This window comes from Ptiloglossa arizonensis, chromosome 3, assembly GCF_051014685.1.
Source record: "Ptiloglossa arizonensis isolate GNS036 chromosome 3, iyPtiAriz1_principal, whole genome shotgun sequence".
Lineage (NCBI taxonomy): Eukaryota > Metazoa > Arthropoda > Insecta > Hymenoptera > Colletidae > Ptiloglossa > Ptiloglossa arizonensis.
In genome coordinates this window covers 21,454,361-21,480,005 of record NC_135050.1, presented here as the reverse complement: position 1 = coordinate 21,480,005, position 25,645 = coordinate 21,454,361, and the positions used below count along the sequence as shown (strand labels likewise).

The 25,645-nt window shown below is 40.9% G+C and overlaps 1 protein-coding gene across 6 annotated transcripts in view; it reads right to left on the bottom strand.

The window, feature by feature from the left end:
• Nucleotides 1–25,645, bottom strand: part of Dgo (ankyrin repeat domain containing protein 6 diego) — a 279,288-nt gene that overhangs the window by 172,180 nt on the left and 81,463 nt on the right. For all 6 annotated transcript variants that reach the window (XM_076307117.1, XM_076307113.1, XM_076307114.1 and 3 more), the window contains one exon: nucleotides 20,735–20,833. In XM_076307117.1, the coding sequence (XP_076163232.1) occupies nucleotides 20,735–20,833 (99 nt within the window). The remainder of the gene's footprint in view (nucleotides 1–20,734; nucleotides 20,834–25,645) is intronic.

The following is a 25,645-nucleotide window of genomic DNA, read 5'->3' as shown; positions in this document are numbered from 1 at the left end:
CCTTTTCTATAGATTGAAACGCTCCTAGAATTGCACAAGTGTCTCTATATCTAATCACCATTTCAAATTCTACAACTTTTGGCACAACATTTGCGAACGATACATATTTTTCCATAATTAGTCACTTCGTTTGTGTTTCGCGAGGTTTGATATTCTCCAAGTTCGTTTCTCGTACCTTGATCCCTCGAGATGTATCGAATATCGTTAAAAATTGAACTTACAAAGTCGAAGGCGTTATTTTTTATCCGATTGTGTTACTCTTGGTACTCTGTGACCGATTGTCGCAACTATAGTCTGGGTTAGGTTTGGGTTATATTGTCGCAACTATGGTCTGGTTAAGTCTGGGTTATATTGTCACAAGTATGATTTGGGTTAGGTCTGATTTAAGTCTGGGTTAGGTCTGAGTAAGATTGTCGCAACTATGGTCTGGGTTAGGTCTGGGTTAGATTGTTGCAAATATGATCTGGGTTAGGTCTGGGTTAGGTCTGGTTTAAGTCTGGGTTAGGTCTGGTTCAAGTCTGGGTTAGGTCTGGTTTAAGTCTGGGTTAGGTCTGGTTCAAGTCTGGGTTAGGTCTGAGTAAGATGGTCGCAACTATGGTCTGGGTTAGGTCTGGGTTAGATCGTCGCAACTACGGTCGCGTAAAGTCCAGATCGAACGCGTTTCCTAAAATTCTGTCACGGTCGAGTGAACGCACACGTAGGAGTCGTCTGTTCGATAACACGCGTTCGCTATTAGGAGCACATCCGAGAACGAAGACGGTTCTTCCTAAAGCTAAGCCCCTGGGAAGGAGAATAAGCCGCTTCCACATGGTTGTCAAAGAAACTAATGCGCGATAACCCCAACAATACGGAGATATAAGGGTACAATTAACGTGCTGTTCCGTGTCCAATCTTCAATTACGATTGCACGTAGTTTCTCGTTTTTATCCAGACCTTTTGCCGGCTCGCGGCCGTTATCCGGTGTTGCATCGGACCTCATCGCAGATGCACAATAGGCGACCGACGGTGCACGAAGATCGTTGCAACGATGCTCCACATAAAGAGTGATCGATCTCCCGATGCCATTCGCTCTTGGGAAACGATCGTACCCCGTGGCAAAACGCGCCATGCGCATCCGCGCGGTCGGTGCAATTTACAATAGCCGCGATTTTCAACCGCGCGTTTACGAGATACGATATACTTTCGGCCAGCATTTCTCAAAGTGATTTTTCCCTCTAAGATAACGCGCTTTAATGGAAATAAAATTATATACAGTTTCACCCGCTATTATCTCGATTCGCGTATCTGTTGCTATCCGCGGTGAACAATGTTACATAGAATTGGATAGAACAATTTAGATAGAATTGAATATTGAATGGCTTCGAAGCAGGTTGTTATTTTTTTTTCTTTTTTTTTATAGGTGGAAACGTAGAGGACTTACGAAGTTAATGTTTTTCTAAACAGAAGGGTACAAAAATTGAAATGTAATTTCGTATTTATTCTTACTTGGTTATCGAACGATGTAACTTGAGGAAGCGATCGAAGGACAGAAAACGAAGGTTGCGATTGCGAAGAACGCTCGAGATACTATGAATTTGCATCATTCGTTGACACGAATATACATCTCGCGTACCGTTATGTACGTTACGTATGTACACTGTTGTATGTGTAGCAAGTGTCCACGAGTGAAATTGTACGATCGGTACATATATATTTACGAAATTTTGATTATACATATTTACGAGGTTCAAGTACTAATACGCGAACGAAACCTCTCCAAGGCTCGCGAGTAAACTTTTCAGATTCTTAAAGGTCTCAGGGAGGGCAAAAAAATTTGAGAATCGCTGCTTTGGAGGAAGCGCGCATGAAATTGCACACATTGTGCTACGAAGACAATGGAAATTGTTTGAAACTTATAATTGAACGAACGAGAATAGAAAGTGTTCTTAATCTGTGATCTAGGTTTACGTTTTTCAGTCCACGCGACCGAGACTTCACCGATAATGGTAATTGAACGTGGTTCGGCCGTGTTATCTTCGTTTGTCGAGATTGATCGCGACAAATTACGATAATTACCGAAACCGCGTTCAGACGATTCGAAACGATCAAAATGCGCTGGTCAAAGAAAGATGAAACATTGAGAACAATCTGACGCACGAATAAAATACTTTACCAACAATGGGACTAAGAATTTTTCAAACAGGCCGACTATTCGAATTTCAATTATTTTACGATCAAATAAATATAGACTGTGCATGGTACCATCGAGCAAACGGAGCACTTGGTTCAAAAAGAAGTATATTTCCCCCCCCAAGAGTCAACACTTAGAAACTTTTTAATTTTATCAGACCAGGAACGACGAACTCTATAATCTCCAGGGATACGGGTATCGAACCAGCCGAGTTCGAATTAAATAGAGCATTTCGTTCTATCGAAAGTCGGTATTAACGTTTTCCAAAAGAACGACTAAACCGAGCGTATTAAGAGAGAAGTCGATGCCCGTGTGGCCCATTTTATCGAGGCCTTTGCACTTTCTCCTAATTAAAACATTCGTATCCTTCGCGCGCAGCTCGATCGACAAAAACCGAAAGCGTGACAGCTTTATGGCGGATTTGTTGTAACCCTGTTCAATGTATACGTCATTCGAATAATTTATCCTCTCGGTTTCGAAGAATCCTCCTTCATAGTTGTACAATTCCGTTACAAGTTCGAAATAGCAGAGTTTCCAACGTAACTCCCTTGTGCTCAAAATACCATACGTTGAAGGAACAATGATCCTTCAAGTAAGTATATTTCTTTTTGCTATACGGAACGATATCGCTTTTAAACGATCCAAGGTCGATAAGAAGATACGTACTCGCAAGTAAAAGAATATCGATTGAAAATTGAAAAAAAGAACCACGTTGAAATAACGGAGTTTGAAATGATAGAAGTTTCACTATAGTTTACTCCCTCGTGCTAATAGTAGAAATTCCACCGTAGCCTACTCTCTCGAAACCGTAGTAAAAAAAATGATCCCTCGACTAAATTAATTTCTTTTTACTATATCGAGCAATACTATTGTAAAACTACTGGAGACCGGCAAGAAGATACGTGTACTCGCGCGTAAAAGAATATCGATTGAAAATTGAAAAAAAGAACCACGTTGAAATAACGGAGTTTGAAATGATAGAAGTTTCACTATAGTTTACTCCCTCGTGCTAATAGTAGAAATTCCACCGTAGCCTATTCTCTCGAAACCGTAGTATCGCGAATATAAAAAAGAAACAATCCCTCGACTAAATGAATTTCTTTTCACTGTATCGAGCAACACTACCGCAAAGCTAACCAAGCCTCGCAGGAAGATACGTGTACTCGCGCGTGAAAGCACATCGATCGAAAATTGAAACGAAGAACCACGTTAAAATAATAGAGGCTCTACGGTAGCCTACTCGCCCGTGGTACCGCGCGTAAAAGAAACAATGATCGCGCAAATTATCAGCGAAAGAAAAATGCGATAATAGGGGAACCGGATCGCCGTTTACGAGGTGCCCTTCTCCCTTGGTCCCTTTAACGGACTCTATTCAACTAGCTTCTTTACACCCCCATTATCCCCGGGTATAGCCAGCTGGCTCGTATCGAAACGATTAGCGCTCTTACCATTTTCGAATCGTTCGGTGCGCCGCGGTTAAATTCCGGGCGCGTGTCAACGGGACTTATCAGTTTTCTCCAGCGAACTGGAAGCTGGAATCGCCGCGATACTCAACGGCCAACCGTTGCCCCGACGATCCGCAACGATCCACACGGGGAGCGAGTGCATCGGATCGCGATACAGTGCATGCATGCTGCCGCTGCCGCTGCCGCTGCACTCGCTCGATACGCGGAGTGGGGGAACCACACCAGTCAAACTGGTATCATTGTTCCAGGCGTGCGCTAACGCATACATATGCATACGGGGCCGCGTCGACGCGAACGTAAGTAAGTACTACACCGACCGCTGATAGTTCGAGTTCGGATCCTCGCGAACACGACGCGAGCTGGACGCTGATGTTTATTCGACAATTTTTCCCGTAGCCCGGCCCGCTGGTAAAGTGGTTTTTCCCGTGGACCGTGCGACGATACGATAAAACCGGCCACGTTGCTACGCCTGTTACAGCTGGCGCGAGCGTCCCCGGTATCGTAGCCACGTTTAGAGGGAACTTGTAATCATTGAGAAACCCTTCGACGATCACCGTACCGAGCGACGATCGAGTTCGAATACTCGTGCGATCGTCGTAGTTCGGGGTGGTAACGGTTGTTAATTTCATCGATATCGGAATTTTTGTTTCGGAGAGAATTGATTCGAATGGGATTTTTCTTTGTTATTTACGGGGTGGAGCTAGAGGATTGAATTGATTTTATGGAGATAAATTTGAATGGTACACATTGGTATTTTTTGGTAATTGTGGTGGGGTAAAGTTCGGGGGTCGATTCGTTCTGTGAAAATAAATAAAAATGGATTGTGGTAACGGTTGTTAATTTCAACGATATCGGAATTGTTGTTTCGGAGAGAATTGATTCGAATGGGATTTTTCTTTGTTATTTACGGGGCGGAGCTAGAGGATTGAATTGATTTTATGGAGATAAATTTGAATGGTACACATTGGTATTTTTTGGTAATTGTGGTGGGGGAAAGTTCGGGGGTCGATTCGTTCTGTGAAAATAAATAAAAATAGATTGTAATTTGGGTGTTGGGTAAGCTCGAGGACTGGTCGAAAATGGTTGTAAATTTGGACGTTGTTGAGAACACTGCTCTGTGAAAATTAATTGAAATCGAAGCTCTTTGCTGTTTGGAAGGCAGAGGGATGTTGGACACGTTCGAGGAGTCGTTCAGAAATAGTCGAGTAGTCGTTTTAGGGAAATAAATTAAAACGAAAACTTCTTCGCGGCCTAGTGAGGAGAGAGGGTGTTGGGAAAGTTCGAGAACTCGTTTCAATCTCTGGAAAAAAGACAATGCACGCATCGGTAGTTTCTTTCTCAACACCTTCGTGCTTCACATCCAGATGCAACGATAATCATTTCTCGTTTTCAATGTAAATCAGTCCGCCTTGTTGCAAATGTAATGAGATCGCGAGCAAAAAATGTAAACTAGTTTCACGGCTATTTTATCATTCCATCGCAACACTATGTACATTGACGCCGATGATGATTCAGAAACTTAAATCAGAAAACCAGAGCCTCGAAGATGAACCACAACTGAGACCAATTGACGATATTTCTCTACTCGAGTATTCAAATAGGTAATATAACTCGGACAACGATACTCGAATACTCATATACTCGAATTCTATTCGTAACATTCGAGCATCTGCAATTAATATGAATATTAAATCACTCGAATACTTAAATACTCGAATTCTATTCGTAGCATTCGAGCATCTACAATTAATTCGCATATTAAATTACTCGAACAGTTCCACCTCTAAAATGAACTTTGGTAACGAGTAACTCGAAAAAATCAAACAAATACAAGAACTATCGTTGAGTGGAAAATTACTAAACCTAATTCCAATCGTTGAACAACTCGGAAACCGAACTCGATTCGTTCCACGATTCTACCATCGATCGAAAATTAATAAAAAAAAATGTACAAATTTTCGAAACGACCGAAAAGTTTCCACAGACACAAAAGTTTCCATTTTATCTCGATATGTTAAGTTGGTTGAAATTTTTTGCACCGCTCGAGTCCCTGCGTCCTCATTAACGTCGCTCGCGTTGCAATGGACGGCCCAGCGGAAAATTTTACACGGTTCTCCGACACGATGAAAAAATATTTATAGCGCGTAGCAGAAAAATGAAAGAACTCCGCGATAACGAGGCGATAAACCAGTCCGCGATAAACCGTGAAAGTTCCCTTTGAACGAATGGACGCTAGTTAAAATATATTTACACGGGCGTAGCAATACGAATCCAGGGAATAAATCTCGGCAACACTGTAGTTGTAATTCTTAATGCAGTTAATAAAACCATATCGCGCTTTTATCGAGGCGCATATTTAATCACTGAGCATTTCCAGCCGGGGTACAACTTACTCGATGATTCTTTACCGTGGATGTAATTAAGCCTTCCCGAGATGCAACAACGAGTGTAACTCACGATTTATAAAAGGGATACGTTATACGAGAACGTTCGCCACCGTTCGTATTTTTTCGTACAAACGTACCACGCGTACGACGATACGTTACGTCCTCGTTTAATTAGGACTCGCTCTTACCGAAAACGAAATTTCAATACCATTCGTTCTTATCCTGCTCGTTAAATCGGTTGTGCAATCATCGTTGCGATAAAGTAGCCGCTCGAAGCTCGCATAAATAATTAACAAGTTCTACCGTACGGTGTAACTCACGGTTATTGTACGCTAACGTTAGCGTAGTGTAAACAAGTAGGACCCACCGATAAGTTTAAATTGTATAATTCGGATAAACGGCGATACGAAAATTCGTTGAAACTCTTTGGTATAAATTTCATACTTTTTACACGAACTCGAAACATCGGAGGATCGGTCAAGTGTAGCCTAATATGTAAATATATAAATCGACCGAGGCACTTATTTACATAGACCACGAATTAAAAGATAACGCGGCGAAGTCTCTGCTCGCTAATCCCGATACGAATTCAACGGGGCCGTTTCTTCCTCGTTGGTCGTCGGGCAATAAAATTTTATAAAAAGAAAATGAGACCCGCGACGGATCGGGTTTATAGACTCTTGGTCCCCGAACATCCGAGGTTTTTCGTTTCGCATACTCCGGCCCGAAAGAATTCGCGTAAATTAAAACTTTCGTCGCTACCGTTGCGAAAACGATCAAACTGTCACCGTAAAATGGCGGAGCGACCATCGCCGCAAATTAATACCAAAGATCGCGTTAGGCGCAACTTTTCAATCCGATATCGGATTCCGACAATTCTTACCGATTTGTACACGTGACGTCCACGTGGTACACGTGTTTCGATTCCAATGTTCGCGCTAAAAAATGACGATCTTGCACAAATTTTCAATTTTCGTATCGCGTTAAAGAATGAGTAACCCGCCCAAGTTTTCAATTTCACATCGCCTTAAGAAACGATTATTTTTACAAACGACGATCTTTCCAAATGACGATCTTTTCAAATGACGATCTTTCCAAATAATGATCTTTTAAAATAACGATCTCTTCAAATAACGACTTTTTCAAATGACGACTTTTTCAAATAACGATCTTTTCAAATAACGATCTTTCCAAATAACGATCTTTGCAAATAACGATCTCTTCAAATAGTGACTTTTTCAAATAATGATCTTTTCAAATAACGATTTTTCCAAATAACGATCTTTGCAAATAACGATCTCTTCAAATAGTGACTTTTTCAAATAATGATCTTTTCAAATAACGATCTTTCCAAATAACGATCTTTTCAAATAACAATCTTTGCAAATAACGATCTCTTCAAATAATGACTTTTTCAAATAACGATCTTATCAAATAACGATCTCCCCAAATAACGATCTCTCCAAATAACGATTTTCACGAATCGACACACAAGCACGCGATGCACGCGTCTCCAATTTATTACAGCGCTAAGATAGACGAATATCGAAAAACAGTGCGTCGAAAGCGATACACCTTCCGAAGGAACGATTGAATACAAAAGGAGGTCAAAGTTCAACTACCAAGTCCCGAATCGAATGTCGATTTAATCTCGCAAATTAACGGACGAGACCACCGCCCGATACACGTGTTCGGAAATTCGATATCGCGCGAAAAGAATCACGGTCGTTCGGGGACGTTGTATCGAACAAATACTTTCTAAAGCAACAATTAAAAACGAAAAGTCAAAGTTTAGCCGCGCGCGAGCGAAACTGCATCGTAAATCCTCGATTTCGACACCGACGAACGCAACCACAAAACTGTCGAGACCTATTATATCATAACGCGAGTGTAAAAGTGAAAGCCGTAAAACTCATAACCGGGAACATTTTCGCTTCCTTCTGTTGCAATCTTCGCGTGTTATCAGAACCCTCCCCCCCGAGACGATGGAAAAAGAAGCAACAACGGCGGAACGCGAAACAATATATCAACGGTCGACCGATTGCTTAATAACACCGTATTCCGTTATAAATGACTGGCAACGCGGTTGGTAATTAGACCTTAGATCGCCACTTTCCTGATAGATACACGCTCGAGATTAACCAGTTAGGAATGGTACGCGAAATCGACCGATAACAACGTCGAACAACCACCGATGAACACCGGTTTCCTATGGGTCCCGTAATAAGCTACCGAACCAACGGTTCAACAGTTTCTTCGTCTTCACGGTGTCGTATAATTACGGAGAAAGTAACCGTGGATGTTTCCAGACCGTTTTATTACCACGAAAGAAGATTCGAACCCTACCCGTGTTGCGCAATTCGCTGTACGACAACTTTATGAAGTGGCGGCAAGACGACCGGTGACACACTGCACCGGGAGCAGCTGTTAAGAATGTCCCGCCGGTGATGTCCCCGAGAAAAGTCTGTTCTTTTCGTCCGTAAAGCGCGTTTCCACGATACCGGTGCTATTGAGTCATTAATTTACGTACCAAATAATCCTAACCGACCGCGTGGTAACCTTTCTCGAAGGTACTGGTCGCTGAACGTAAATCCATCCGGATGCATTCTTTTCTCGAATTGTTCAGTGCACCTTGAATGCTATGCGTCGTGTATGCACCGACGAATGCAGTGCATAGTAAGTAGTCTAAACGCTCGATTAATTTTGCACGAATTATCGAGAGGGAAAAAAACGACTGTTGCGAAATATTATTATATTATATAAAAATATTCTACTTTTTAGATAGGTTGCTTTTTTACGACAGCAGGGCTGTTAAGTCATTAATTTATGTTCTATGAAATTCTAATAATAGTAACTTTTCTTAAAGATACTGGTCGCTGAACGTAAATCCATCCAGATGCATTCTTTTCTCGAATTGTTCAGTGTACGTTTAATGCTATGCATCGTGCATGCACCGATGAATTAAAGTAGTCTAAACGCCCGATTAATTTTGCACGAATTATCGAGAGGGAAATTAACGACTGTTGCGAAATATTATTATATAAAAATATTCTACTTTTTTGATAGATTTCTTTTTTTATGACAGCAGGGCTGTTAAGTCGTTAATTTATGTTCTAAGAAATTCTAATAATAGTAACGTTTCTCGAAGATACTGGTCGCTGAACGTAAATCTATCCAGATGCATTCTCTTCTCGAATTATTCAGTGCACCTTGAATGCTATGCGTCGTGTATGCACCGACGAATGCAGTGCATAGTAAGTAGTCTAAACGCTCGATTAATTTTGCACGAATTATCGAGAGGGAAATTAACGTCTGTTGCGAAATATTATTATATAAAAATATTCTACTTTTTAGATAGGTTGCTTTTTTACGACAGCAGGGCTGTTAAGTCATTAATTTATGTTCTATGAAATTCTAATAATAGTAACCTTTTTCGAAGATACTGGTCGTTAAATGTAAATCCATCCAGATGCATTCTTTCCTCAAGTGGTCGGTACATTAATGCAATGTATCATGTATGTACAGTGTTTTGTGTACCAACGATGCGATATATCTTGTTTGTGCAGTGCCTTACGTAACGACGAATTTTTGTTTTTAAATACTTCGAACCCCGAATTAACCTCGTGGGAGTCGTGGAGAAAATTGAAGTTTGCGCAATGTGTACAATCGATGAATTTAATACGATTTAATACGAGCCCTCGGCGGATCTAATTCGCAACGCGATACGGTAAAATATGTTTTTTTTCCCATTCGAATAAACGAAGTCCATTTGTCAGTCTGTCGACTCGCGTGTAATTGAGCACACAAACCAGTCTCGGTGTAATCGTAGCTGTGGCCTTATTTTATCGGAACATTGACGGCAAAAAGCAAAATCGATCGCAACATTTTTCAACTGCGCGTGACTTTTTTACCCTGTTGCGTCGTTTAAATTTCTAAGATTGCAGCGTATAATAATGTATAAATTATAATTATCGGTATTCGTAATTCGAGCGTTAGCATCGCGAGGTATAAATAACAAGATGCGTTTGACGCAAATGTCCGATCGAGTGTTAACTATTCGAGACGGGAGCGTGGAATTAGGTACAAAATGATCGCATTCGGAGATTGATTTATCATCGAAACTACCCTAAAAGATAACGTCGACGGTAATCAGATCTTCTTAAATACATTAAAGGAACGAAGATGGTCGATCCAGTAACATCTAATAATGTCTTAACATCCACATCGCTAATAACCAAGAGGTTGATACGACGTTAATCTACACTTGGAAAAAAGTATATCTAATTAATGATATTTGCACGGTACGTCTTCCGTAATTCGTTCGATTTCTATGCAAACGAGGAACTCGTTCACCGCCTACTTCCAGATATTCAAGAATTTTCTTGCTCCGATGGTGAAAACCACGAGTCGAGCCACCGCGTCGAGGAAAACTATGATTCCACTTTGCACGTGAAACCTGTTATCCTTGCGCCCGTCGTATATCCGTAGAAAAATTGTTTAAAAACTGACGCGAACTTTTAAAATTTTCGAAAACAATTCGAGCATCGAACCCAAAAAGAAAAATACGAAATATCCTCTACGCTGTCGTACGTCGTTATCGCGTAAATACGAAAAATGTTTTCAATTTATTCGCGGTTAACGATCGGTAAATCATTGGTCCGAATCGATAAAAACAACTTCCAAATATTAACTTTCGGATGCTTTGATGATTTTTTTGCCACGAATCGAATATTTAATAATGCCCCGAGAAGGACGCGGTATTGTGGCTAGTTGCTGTAATAAATGACGGTTACGTCTGACTTTTACTTTTTAGGGGATTAAACAGGAGTCCGCGAAATATTGCCAGCCGGCAAATAAACGAGAGATATCATGGTCGAAAAATATGGGATTGCAGTCACGTCGTTTGCTAAATTAAATCTCACTCGACGCGTAAAAACATCGCGAACGTCACGTTCTTTTTCGTCCGCGACGTTTTGGGCCTTAGAAACCCCGGGGCAGCCGCATTAATCTGCGGAATTTTACCTGTTCCGAGATCTCTAATACCCGGTTACCCTTTTTGCAATGGCGTAGAACATGACGTCTGCTCCAAGTGACGTAACTCCGCCGCAAGCTCCGCGATCGGAGACGAGGGGACATTTTTACCCGGATGAAAGTTTCGCGAAACGAACGAAAGAGAAACTTATCGATTTTTCTTCTTGAACGAACGTTACAATTTTTAATTGTACGGGTTGTTTTATCTCGGCACTGTTGAATAGCGAGCAACCACTGGTATCGAGAAAATGTGTGGTTCGGTATGGACAAGGATACAAAAATTATTTGTATCGTATAGTATCCTCCTGCGTAACGAACAATATTTTCAAGAATTGATTTTCGATAGTTTGGAAAAAAGTGCAGAGAGATTGGAAATAAAAATAATCAACGCACGTCCAATAGAATAAGTTTCCTTGTTCGAGGTACTCTACGCATCGATATTAAATAATTCTTTCGTCGCTCGTTTCCCTATAGATTCCTCGAAAAGCAAGTCTCTCGCGATTCTCACAACCTGGCACTGATTTTTCACATAATCGAACTCCCCCAAAAAATCATCATCCATCGAGTCACACCAGCGACACCGAGTTCCACCTAACGGAGGTAACAACGTGCCGCCAATTTTTAATTCTCCGGATCGGCAGTTCTCTTCGAGAAAAAAAAAAAAATAAAAATACCCCTCGAAGGACGTATGATAATCTTTCCGTTCAAGATACCCCGAAAGAGGCCTGACAGAAGCACGGCCGACAGATGAAATCCGGTTTGAAAAAGGAACGAGCCGCTTCTCGACGGACGCCTATGTTCCTCTAAAAAGCTATTTTCAGGCCACTGGTAATTACGGGCCTTCCGAGAGATCGGGGCCCGAGTTGTAACGCACGAGGAGGAAGAACGTGTGCCAAATTCCGGCGGATGGAATCTTTGAAAAACGCGAGAGCAAGAGAGCGAGCGGGTCGAGGGCCATAGAGCCGTAAACCGCGCGTATAAATCTTCCCCGTGGAGGAAGAGACATCGAAGAAGGGCCTGGAAATCTTCAAGCATGGTTGTTCGCTCGGAGTTTATCTAACGCGACTGGCCCGGGCCTTGTATCGAGATTTATCGGATTTATTCAACGTCCACTCACGAATTCGGACCGGAACGATACTTGGAAGACTTACGAGGCTAAACGAACGCAAGGAGCTTACGGAACATATTAGGTGACGGGGTCCTCCCGGTCCCTAAATAACATCACCCGGCCTCTACACCTTTTTCGAATCTCTGCGTCCCTCCCACCGCTCGTTATATCGCGCTATTAGTGGCTACGATAAATCCTCGGATTACTTTCCTTCCAACTACGCGTTGGTATCGTCATTTTTACCGGACGATTCTCTTCGCCGGAACTTCGACCGGTCGCGATGCGTTTAGGCGTGTCCAATGGATATATTGCGCCGTTTCGAGTGAGTTTCGAACCGAAATAATGCGGATTTATCGGATAATCGGTCGTCGAGAAGCTCTCTTTGGATCGATTGATACAGTTCAGGTTGAGTTGTTTTTTCGAGCAAGTTTCTAAATGGATAATAAATCGTGGGATTAGGTTCCTTCTAACTACGTGCCCCATCGTGTCACGATTCTTATCCAATGATTCTTTTCCCCGGAAGTTTACCTACACGCGATGCGTTTAGGCGTGTCCATTGGAAATATTGCGCCATTTTGTGTCATTTTGTTCTCTGGCAGTTTCGAACCGAAATAATGCGGATTTATTGGATAATAAATAATTTTCAACGTTATCGCATACTTACCGTTAGTCTTGATGCAGATACTCGAACATAGTTGACTAATACCATTGTATTCGAACTTATTTCGCATTGTACTTTTATTTCGAATTATTTCGTGTTTCGTATTGTAATTTCTATTCGATGACTTCGATCGATCGCCTCGGTGTCATTCCACTTCCCGACACGTAAAATCGTGGAATTTACACAAGAATCGTGTGAGATTCTTCGCGAAAGTTGCACTCGCGGTTTCGAAGAAAACCCAATTGCAACACGGAGAAGAAATTCTTCTCAGTTTTAACGGAATGCGTTTCGAAAGGAAATGATTTGTTAGAGATTAGTGGTATTGCGAAACGCTCCAGGTTATTTCCTACGGAACATCGTGGCAAGAATTTTGCAACCGAGTAACGCGTGCAAACTCCCGCAAGCAAAGGAAATATATAAAAGGAAACGCCTGAATGGCATTTACAACCATGAAATTTACGATTCGCCGGCGTTCGCGTTGTGCTTTCATTTGCGCTGCATCGCTCGCCGCTATAGTACTTCGGTCCGATACTCGCGACGGATCCACCAAGCTTTCTAAATCGACGTGGCTCTTCCCGCCTCGAAGATTTATGATAGACCGTTTGATCGAGCACGCCGAAGAATTAGTTGCTCGAGATTCGCGCGCGAAAAAATTCGATAAATTATACGCTGGATCGTGTCAACCGTTGCAACACGACCAACGAAACTTTTATCAGACGTACTGCACCTGTTCGCACCTTTCCAGAACCGTGTACAAGAGCAATAACGTTCTTCCACAATTAATCGAACGTTCGTTCACCATTTCAGATTTTCTGCATCCAATGGCAACAGAAACGATCGTACCCTCGCTTCACTTTCTCTATATATTATACACCTGGACTTGTATTTGATTCGTTGCAACGATTAGAAAAGAAACAGTAAGATTTGTGAATATAATGGATATAATGAACCTTTAATGATTCGTTCAATTTTTGTAAAATTCTTCTTCGACCGGTTTTCAAGTACATCCAGATGAAGAAGAATTTTACAAAAATTAAACGAATCGTTCAAGCTTCGTTCTACCTATTATATTCACCAATCTATTACTCTCCCATCTCCTCCGCTTCTATTATTCCCATTTAATTAAGAAACTTATCGTCCAATTATATTTTTTCATTACGGTGCTTAGAAAAATCTTCGTTTAAAACGAACCTTCGAAAATTGTCCTAGAATTCTTTCCATCGAGACTTCACTGTCCCCCGAGTCCGTTGTCCCCCGGTATTTTTTCATTACGGAGCTTAGAAAAATTTTTGTTTAAAACGAACCTTCGAAAATTGTTCTAGAATTCTTTCCATCGAGACTTCACTGTCCCCCGAGTCCATTGTTCGCGATGAACCGGTATTTTTTCGTTACGGAGCTTAGAAAAATAATCACGAGACCAGTGAAAGTATCGTTTAAAACGAACCTCCAAAAATTTTCCTAGAATTCGTTTCCATCGAGATTTCACTGTCCCTCGAGTCCGTTGTTCGCGATGAACCGGTATTTTTATGTTACGGAGCTTAGAAAAATAATCACGAGACCAGTGAATGTATCGTTTAAAACTCGTTTAAAACAAATTTTCTTAAAATTCGTTTCCATCGAGATTTCACTGTCCCTGAGTCCGTTGTTCGCGATGAACCGGTATTTTTTCGTTACGGAGCTTAGAAAAATAATCACAAGACCAGTAAAAGTATCGTTTAAAACTAACCTTCAAAAATGTTCTTAAAATTCGTTTCCATCGAAACTTCACTGTCCCCCGAGTCCGTTGTCCCCCGGTATTTTTTCATTACGGAGCTTAGAAAAATCTTTGTTTAAAACGAACCTTCGAAAATTGTCCTAGAATTCGTTTCCATCGAGATTTCACTGTCCCCCGAGTCCGTTGTTCGCGATGAACCGGTATTTTTTCGTTACGGAGCTTAGAAAAATAATCACGAGACCAGTGAAAGTATCGTTTAAGACGAACCTCCAAAAATTTTCCTGGAATTCGTTTCCATCGAGATTTCACTGTCCCTCGAGTCCGTTGTTCGCGATGAACCGGTATTTTTTCGTTACGGAGCTTAGAAAAATAATCACGAGACCAAGGAACGTATCGTTTAAAACGAATCTTCGAAAATTTTCCTACAATTCATTTTCATCGAGATTTCACTGCCCTCCAAGTCCGTTGTTCGCGTTGAACCGAGAAATCGCTTTGTTCCAGTCCGTGGAAGGTAAGTGCGTCTCGCGTTCGATCGGCTCGATAAAAATAAAAATTTGAGAAACGAGATCTCGTTTGGAATCCCTCTCGAAGACACCGTGGATGCTCGATCTGTCCACGGTAAGCTCGCACTTCATCATTCCGCGAATGAAAAAACCCGTCCCTTGGTTCCCTGGAAGCGCGCATAATGCGCGTTTCCATAATCCCGTCCGCGCACGTGGTAAAACCGATTCGAAAAGGGCATAGACAGGGACCGCTGCGCGTTTCTGCATCGGTCACCGATAAATATCGAACTTTCATTTGCAGATACCCGCGGTGGCGTTCCGTTGCAACGCTGCGCTTCGCCGGATCGCCTTATGCAGACAAAAGGTGGAACGCGTAACCGGGCTCGGTGTCCCGGTGATACTGTTCCCTGCGTGGCAAAAACCAGAGCCCTAAGTATCGCCAACGTAAGGTGAAAGATCCGTTCTTCAACCGTCCGACGTAACCGATTCGTCCACCGACCGGAAATATTCGCGTTGGACGCGCGTCCATTTTCTTCAAACGATGACAGATCGTGCCACCATTTTCTTCCTATACGCGTGACGGAGGAGATAAATCGACCGAGGACCGAACGTTCCTCACTCGTGAAAAACGTTACGCGGTAAATTTTCGTACTTCGCGTGGAAGAAAACTTCGGTTTTCTTTGGGGAGGTATCTTACATGCGAGGAGTTTCTATAGAATATTTTTTTATATTTCGATGATTTTGTGAAAGATGTTTGAACGAAATTGGGCGACTTTGTCACGGTATATAACATTGTTGAATATTCTATTCGAACCCCGCTTAGAAGACAAAACGACGAACGACCGAGTCATGGTGATTTGTAAAATGTTGATTACTAGTTCGAATGGAAAAGAATTTAGTTTTCTTCGAGTAAGTATCTTAGACGCTTGGAGCCTGTATACGATATATTTTTATACTCTGATAGTTTTATAAAAACGAAGTTAGATAAAAATTGCAATACAATCGTTGATAGAAAATTCTTACACACCGCTGTAAGAATCGTCACGACATCGATCCCCCTCGCTAAAAATCAACTTCCCACCGAAACCATCGCATCTCCGTTTCCTCGAGATACGAGAATATCGCTCCCTAACGAAACACGAGAAACGAAAACCTGCGAAAGTTAAAGTAAGACATCGTCCGCTTCCTCGAATACCTCTTAACTCTGTTACTCGATCTCCTCTAATTAAGCTTCGACCTACCAAAATTCAACCGAGCCACCATTGTCGGGAAAAATGAACGTTTAACTTAATTAACGTCCCGCTCTTCGACATTAAGTTGCCCACTTTCGAGCGTTTCCGCGCAAATGATGTTCCCCGGAACGACGACCTGGAAACGCATAAACAGAGATACGTATGTTCTTGAATCCGACGAGAATGAAAGAAACGAGTATACGTGCACATATACATATACACGCTCGGTTTATTAATCGACTCTGCCCGATGCACTAACTGCTCTTTCCTCTAAACTGGCCGGTAAACTGTCGTTGATCGCGGTAGAAAAAATCGAGAGTAAGTGTATCTACAATTCGTGTCGCAGTATGCGGCGTTCGCAAGAAGATATTCACGGGAATTTAGTACGAATATTCCATGGCCACCAGCGGTGTCTATACGGTTTCTAAATACAGGCACCAGGGTACCCCTCGCTGGCAGGATCTAGCCAAACGTGTTCTGCAGCCAGGGGGAGAAGATTGGCCGTCAGTCACTGCACCAATGGATGCATTGTACCCACGCTCGGGTCTAGCCGGATCTCGCTACGCGATAACGAAGATGATCCCGATTGCCTTTTCGACGTTTCTAATGAATCATTGTCTTCGCTCGTTACGATATCGGATACGCGTCGAACAACATTCTTTTCCACCAGCCCTTTCGAAGAATTCACCTTCTTACCTACCGGAATTCGAACAAGAGTACCGATAACATCCTCAAGGACCGCTTTGTGCCTCGTGTGATTCGAAAGTGTATCGTTGCACGTGGCCCCGTGCGTCTTGTGGAATAAAACGGTTCGTTGTCGATGGAATTCAACGATGGTTTCGCGTAAATAATATTCTCGTGGGCTCTGTGTAATTTTCAAATGTACTGTTGTACGCGGCGCAGTGTTTCGTTGGGTTCTCTTTACAGTTTGATAATATTTTCGTTTACTCGCCTTGGTGGCTGTATATAGTTTAAAATATTGTATTGTAATTATTTCTCGATACGAAGTAGTCATTGTGGATTATTTTACCCTTTAATATCCCTGGATCATTCTACCTAGGCTCATCTGACCCATTCTTCGTGTAAATGTATCAGCAGTGAATCTACTATTGTAGATTCTTTTCTTTTTCGGTATGAATAGATAAACGTTAAGATTCTTTTCTTTTTCGGTACAGATAGATAAACGTTAAGATTCTTTTTGTTCGATAAAGAGAATAATTTCTATAAAAGACCGATCTTCGAGAAACTTCGATCATCGATGCACAAACTAACGCCACGAAGCTTAGTTCTCGATCTACGACGAACCTGTATCCACGTTTAAATCTAAAATGGACGCTCGTGTAGAATGTAACGGATAGATCGGTGACTTTATTCGGTATACGAGAGCAAACTGTCGATAAAATGGCTTAAACTGTCCGACGGGTTTAAACGAGGATACAAAAGGGTCTAGGTGGATTTAGTCTAGACAGATTTAAAACGATAGCTTGATAAATCCGGATAAAACAAGAGCGACACTGGAACGAACTAAGAATAGAACGAGACTTTTTTCGTGGATATAAAACACCGTGTTGTCGGATCCGGTATAAAACTGGTTTCGAACAATGTTATACATATGAATCGTTTCTTCGAACGACGTAAAAAACGAAAGAAAAACGACGAACCGAAAGAAGGATATATTATTTAAAACGTAACAATTTTAATTATACCCTGTGTATAATTTTACGCAACTACTAACTATATGTAATTTTTAATTAACCGTGAAAGTGACCCGAGTAAAATATCCGATAACGTTCAAATTGTTACATATTTCGTCCTACATTGATCCTTTTCTTTGTACAAAAAGATAACGTTTAAATATCGACTTCTGTCGGTTTACCGATCGTGATTTCTTAAGTGTCCAATTTAATTTCTAACGAACTTAAACTTTCAAATTGTCGATACGTTTAGCGATCGTGTATCGACGCGACGATGCGTTGAAAATCGATCATTCTGGGGATCAATTTTTTATTCCCGTATTCCAGATGCAAATATCGAATAAAACCTCAAAGTCTAGAACACGCTTTCCTTCGTCAACTACGTAAACCCATAATTACACGGTAATTATCCCTGGACCATTCATTAGCCGGTATATTCGTATTGATATATTGCACAACTGACATGCAGAACAACCCACCCAAGCTTGTGAATTATTAGCCAATTTCGAGTTGCTCGCCACTTCAGAATTTAATGTCCACGGTTTTGAAACCGTTCGCCACGACCCGAGATACGCGTTTCATGTCTTCATTTCCAGTACAAGATTCTTGAAAAAAAAAAAATTTAACGGAAACATTCGGTGGTTGTTAACGCGTAAAATTATACGGCTGAATATCGGGACACAAAAATTGATAAATGATTTCAAATTTACGAAACATTTAACGACTCGATGCTTAAACTTTTATTACCACGGAAAAGGATTCAATTCGAATTTGAGAAACTTTGCAACGAAAGAAATCAAAATATTTATTCCGTTATTAGTCCCAAAGGGAAAGAAACTTTATTGTACATATTATTATATTGTACAATGACAGTAAATATTATTTAGAAGCTTGCTATTTTCACTCTCAATTGTTTCTTCAATTCGTACGATTCTTTAGCTAAGATTATCAAAGTAAACAAAATATGTAATTAATATTTATAAAATGAAATTCTATAAATTTCTATAAATTCTATAAATTCTATAAATTCTATAAATTCTATAAATTCTAGGTAATGGAATAATTTCACATTTTGCGTTATTCCGGCTATCTTAGTTAGATACTTAATTATAGATTCCTATCTCACCCTTCTCTATCGCTGGTAATCTCGTATCATAATGTTTTCCACTCCTTGGTTGCATGAAAACACCAATCGGAGGAGAGTGTGTTGGGTCAGCTAGCTAGAGTCGACGTTCACGCGCAGTGGATGAAGCGTCTGATCAATAAACAGAGAACTCGGAATATCTCGAACGAGCACTCCACTGTTGGCGATCCCTTTATCTAGAATTACTGTTTATACTTGCACGTGTTTCGATAACGTCGATTATCTTTCTCTTCGATCGAACTCGCTAAGAGAAACCAAAACTAACTTTAGAGCTAAGAGTCTTATCCCTGATGGAATAGCATTAAACTTCAGCAACAAAAATTACAAGAAATCTTTTCAATTGCTAGAGTCTAGAGCCCTTTGTACTTCGTACTCTACGAATCGAATATAATAAAATATCGTGGATAATTTTAACTTCTGGAAGTGGATAATTTTAATTTCTGATCTTTGATCTTTAGATCCATATGGTTAAAGGTACACAATCTAGGTATCTATGCTCAGAACTCTTCGTTCACCCACCTCAGGATCAAGAGTCTCATTCCTGATGGAATTGTGTTGAACTTCAGCAACAAAAATGACCCAAGATCCTTGCAATTGCTAGAGACCAAAGTCTAAGGTTCTCCACACCCTGTACTCGATGATTCGAAAAGATAAGAGGTATTGTAGAACTATTCTGAATCGGTCTTCCTGATCCTGGTGGAAACTAAGAAGGCTAGAACACCTGGCAGATGTACAAATGCTGGTAGAAACTAAACGTCCGAGATACGTCCCATGGCTAAGCAATCGGATACATCCATCTACAGCACTGTCCAACCTCAGAGCCATTTATACTTAATAAAGTAATTGCTCAGCAGAACTGAACAAGAAGATCGAAGGAACTTTGATTCTTTGTACATCTCCTTGGTTCGATGACCTCGATTGTAAAAATGATGCGTAAAAGATGGTATCGAAGATCCATCGATCTTAAGATATAAAAATAAATATTGTATCGTAGAAAACTTTTTCGACAGTGTATAAAACTTTCTGTAGAAACGAAAATACGTATACTTTCTTTCACGAATAATTTTCTTTCATTCTTTGCTTCCATTCTCTTCACACGACCCAAAATTATGCAACACAGTGATATTGAATCCTCAAGTGACGCTTAATCATTCCTGCGTTACGCAAGTAAGACGAAACGTGAGAATAAATTTGGAAAACTTTAATCAGATACCGGGGTAATTTTTCAAATATTACTTTCGTTCGGGATAAACATCTCAAAAGGTTATCCTTGACGCAAGATCGATTAGCGGATCGTTCACGAAACAGTGACGGATCATCAATTTCTTACGAACATTTATTTTACACCGTCATCCTCGCGCTCCTGTAAAAATAACTCGCTAAATAGTAACCTGTTGGATGATTACGCGTAATACGAAGTCGATTGAATTTTCTTAACGAACCGTCCTATTTGGAACAGCAATTTTCAGTAATTGAATGTATCTGTTCGTTCTTACGTTACCCCTAATGATGCCGTGATCGTACGAACGATATATTTCTACGAACTGTAATTTGTGACGCGGTCATCTCGCGCAAGAAATAATAAAACGAGCGAAAGAGAAGGAAGTTCGTGAACATAACTCACATTGTCTGCAGCGTTGACGTCGATTTCTCGAAGAAGCAGACTCTCGCAGACGTCCACGTAGCCACCTGCAGCTGCCAGTAGAAGAGGACTTCTGCCATTCTGTGAAATAACACACGTTTATTATCGGTGTGTACTTCTATAAACATTGCATTTCTATCGTCGGTGCATCTAACTGCACCCAGTATCGCGTATTAAATTATACCCTCGCGAGGCTTCTTTTACGTTTCACGAACTACACGTATGTGCAACCGAATCTTACAAAGTATACGTACACTTATCACGTTATCGCTCGACCAGTTACTAACTCGATTCATTGCACTCTGGAATATTAAAATTCGAGATTGAAAGTTTGAAAACTGAATACCAAGTCTTCTGCCAGGAATTCCAAGTATTGTCCGTTTGTATTTACACGTTATCACTCGACTAGTTACTCATTAATTCATTGCATTCTAGAGTATTAAAATTCGAGATTGAAATTTTGGAAACTGAATACCAAGTCTTCTGCCAGGAATTCCAAGTGTTGTCCGTTTGTATTTACACATTATCACTCGACTAGTTACTCATTAATTCATTGCATTCTGGAATATTAAAATTCGAAATTGAAAGTTTGAAAAAAAAAAATATAAATACCAAGTCTCCTACCGAGTTGATCCAGAACTTCGAGAAGTACTAAGAATTTTTCGAAGCATCGATTATGATGGAAATAACGGTGCGACCGATGCGGTGGGAAACGAAGATGAAAAAAAAGAAATAAATACGAGTACGCAAATTCGCCTCGAGATTTCAATACCACCGACGACTTAATAGCGCAAAGATAGTATTTCAGCGATGACAATAGCAAAAATTGTTGAAATGCCTGTTGCGTCGAGATCGTCGAAAGCTGGATTTACGATAGGGTCGTTTGGTGCGCGTTATTCTCGAGGAACAGCTGCCGGAATTATCGACGTTCCAGTCGCCACAATAGCGATTGACACATCGTAAACCCACGATGGGACTCGCTGGTAATGGCCTCGCCAAATGTATTGTACAACCTCGGACTCAACTTCTTGCGCTCCTCCGCATAGCGATCCGACTACCGCGCACCGATTGGCCAATCTTGACACCAGCCATTTTAGGCGAATCTTAACCCTTTGCACTCGAAGCTTTTCCGCTACCAGAAACAAGCACCTCGATGAAATCTTTCGGATCGTGTAATTTATTTAAAACGGAGCATTTTCGTTTCAACATTTCATATACATGTGTTTACATCTTACGAGAAAGGAGTAATCGAATTTTAATTTCAATTCCAAACCACGATGGTTCTCCGAATCGGAGAAAGTGCACCGAATTAAGTGGCGATCTAGGATCGCCTCTCGAATGGAAAAGGTTAAATACACTGGGAAACAAAGTTCGTAGTGGAAATGGAATCAGAGGACGGCTCGAAATAAAATAAAAATACAAAAATAACAAAATTGCATCGGAGACTTCGTTTTCGAGAAAAGTGCATTCGAGAATCTAGTTCGCGTGCATCCAACTGCATAAGCGTACACCGATATTGTACTTTGAATTACACTTTGCAATGTTAGAATTTGAGTAGATTTAAGAACGATTGCGCATTAATAACGAACTCGACCTTCTCGTAACACGATTTTCATACAAATTGGTACAAAAATTGCGATAATTCTCCTACGATGCGATATTCTTGCAACACGGCTTAGTAAACTTAACGAACCTCGTGTAGCAGAAATTGTTCCCGTTACACTGTCTAGATTTCGCTTAACACGGAACGAATCAACTCTGTCGTAAAGAAATTGAGTACTACAATATCGAATATTTAGAACACAGTACAATTTACATTTTTCTTACATCTTTCGGCTTAATAAACTTAACAACCCTCGTGTAGCACAAATTGTACCCAATGCACTCTCTAAATTTCGCTTAACACGACACGAATGAACTCTGTCGTTAAAATCGAGTACTACAATATTTAAAACACCGTACAGTTTCCACTTTTGTTACATCTTTCGGCTTAATAAACTTAACAACCCTCGTGTAGCACAAATTGTACCCAATGCACTCTCTAGATTTCGCTTAACACGACACGAATGAATTCTATCGTTAAAATCGAGTACTACAATATTTAAAACACCGTACAGTTTCCACTTTTGTTACATCTTTCGGCTTAATAAACTTAACAACCCTCGTGTAGCACAAATCGTTCCCAATGCACTCTCTAGATTTCGCTTAACACGACACGAATGAATTCTATCGTTAAAATCGAGTACCACAATATTTAAAACACCGTACAGTTCACATTTTTGTTACATCTTTGATATTAAACTTCTTTCTCGATCGTCGCGAACGCAAGACACACGTGGGAGCTAAGAATGATTTTTTCCGATCGATTTTAACGTTCCCACGCGGTTCGAATGCAACGAATCTCGGTCAGAAAGGGAAAGCGCGAGTTTCACCGCGGAAGAAAAATTTCCCAAACCGTTCCCTGAATTGGCTCATCGCGTTTCATCGGCGGTTCAATTAGCGACGTAATTAATAGGTACCGGGATTTCAGTTTGTAACGCACGCCATTTCTCGTGTCGAATTAGCTCCAGCGATCGGACAGAACGCAGCCTTAATTAGCCGAACAGAGGTTCGAAGCAACACGACTCGGTGCCTGTTCGCGTTAAACGCAGCCACGGTCCCCCGACCCAACCTTGAATCCTAATCCGTCCCCGTGTCCCTTTCCGTTTTTCAGACATGATGTACATCTGTATGCGGAATACTTAATAGGACCGACGTGGAACAGTCGAAAACCATCCGTGAAACGTGACACGCGAGACGTCCACCGGGAACGCAAATGGCCGACATGGTGCAACGGGTATGCAATCCCGTGAATACTATATTGCAGCGGGATCTCGATTAACCGGCTCGAATGAATCGGGACAGCGGGAGAAAAGTAACCAAAAAAGATTTTTCCGTAGAAAATCGTCCCATGAAAGCTCTCGCGATGTTTATCGTTTGTAAATATTGCAATTGATCGTAAAAATGAATCCTCTGCGTTAAATAAGCTCTCGGAAACTATCCATTGTGCGATAATTACAATTCCTAGGTAACCAAACGTGGGAAAGAATCTTTTACTTATTGTAAAATACACTCTCCGAAACTCTTCATTGTGCGATAATTATAATTCCTGAATAAGTAATTATAAAGAAGAATCTTTCTTCTGTGTATCGTAAAACAAGCTCTCCAAAATTCTCCATAATGAGATATTTATAGTTTCTGAATGAGTAATCCTGGGAAAGAATCTTCTATGTAAAGTAAGCTCGCGCAAAATTCTCCATTGCGTGATATTTATAATTCGTAAATAATTAATCTTGGAAAAGAATCTTCTACGTGAAGAAAGCTCGCGCAAAATTTTCTATCGCGTGATATTTATCATTTTCAAATAATAATAAATCTCGTTCTTCTCAATTGTCCCACGAGTGCGAAACTCTGCACCGAATCTCGAACGAAACTGACTCCGCACTGTGGTCTCGATCACGGAAAGTAACTCGAGTTATTTAATGTTAGATTCGTGTAATCGTGGTCGTTAACGGTCGAAATGAACTGCACTCGCGAGGTTAGAATTTCAATAGAAGTTCTTCGTTGTTACGAAATACATTTCGTTGCAATCGTAACGATAATGGTTTGACGAGTAACGCACACTCGCGTACAACTCAAGAACAAACGAAGGTAAAGAGAGAGAGACGTAATCGCGAGCGTATAGCCTGATTCGGTGTCCAGTGATTTCCACTTCTTTCCATACCTCAAGAGGGACCTTAAAGGCATTCGTTTCACCGCGGACAATGAAGCGACCAAGCCAGTGAAATCGACCGTCGGAATACTTCGGTGAACCAACGAAAAAACTTGTCACGAGTTGGGAGGAGTATATATCTTTAAACGGGGAAAATGGCGAACAGTAAAACCCCGCCATTCTCGAGCCAATGAATTGTACTTTCGTTCCCATTTCAATTTTCTCAAATACCTATTCTCTTTCTCGAGGTACACGCAAGTATACGCATACCTGCTGAAATTTTATTTCGTTAATTTTGCATTCAGAAAAGCTTCACGGTAGCTTTATCGGTCAATTTTTCACCATTGGTAAATTCTTTCCAACTTATCCTACTGTACTAAATATTAAAGAGCACGATCTAAAAATTGAAACGCACTCTTTGTAACATTTCCTTCTTTTTCATTTTCCATACATTTGTTCTTAGATTTCAGCTAATCTGGATCGATCGAGAGTTCGGATAATCGATCCCCGGTCAACGCAGGTCCTACTCGACGTAAATAATAAATAATAACCAGGAGATATTAGACATGGACGTTTACGAGGAATAAACGTTTAAATCATCGAAGAACGAAACGGGAACGAGTGGTATTTTCCTGCATCGCGTTTAAAAGCACACACACACACACACACACCGTGTAATACAAATTTAACAAATCGCGGTATACATCATTTCGACGCGCCCTCAACGCATATGCGAATTTCCTGCAAAGCCGTGCCTCGTTGCCTCGAGTAATAGAGCGAACCAACTCGCCGTGTTAATGAAGAAGTATACCTTATCCGCGTTCGTTAGATGCAGGAAGCGTAATATATCAATTGATAAATAGTCGCGGCCGTAAATCAACCGAAAAAGACTTATAGATAACATAAATTTCGGTTGAACCAACATTACAATTCCACGTTACCGACGGTTTATCCGCTTCGAGCAGAAATGTTTAACCGATCTCCAACAGGGAAAAGTACATACCGCCTCGAACACTAATTCACCTTCAAGCGTTTCTCGCCAAGTGAATAAAATTTGCGAAACAATACTTCACGATTCTGATCTTTCGTCTTTCTTCCTCTTCTTAAGGTATCGTTCCGATTGAACATTTAAAAAGAATCGA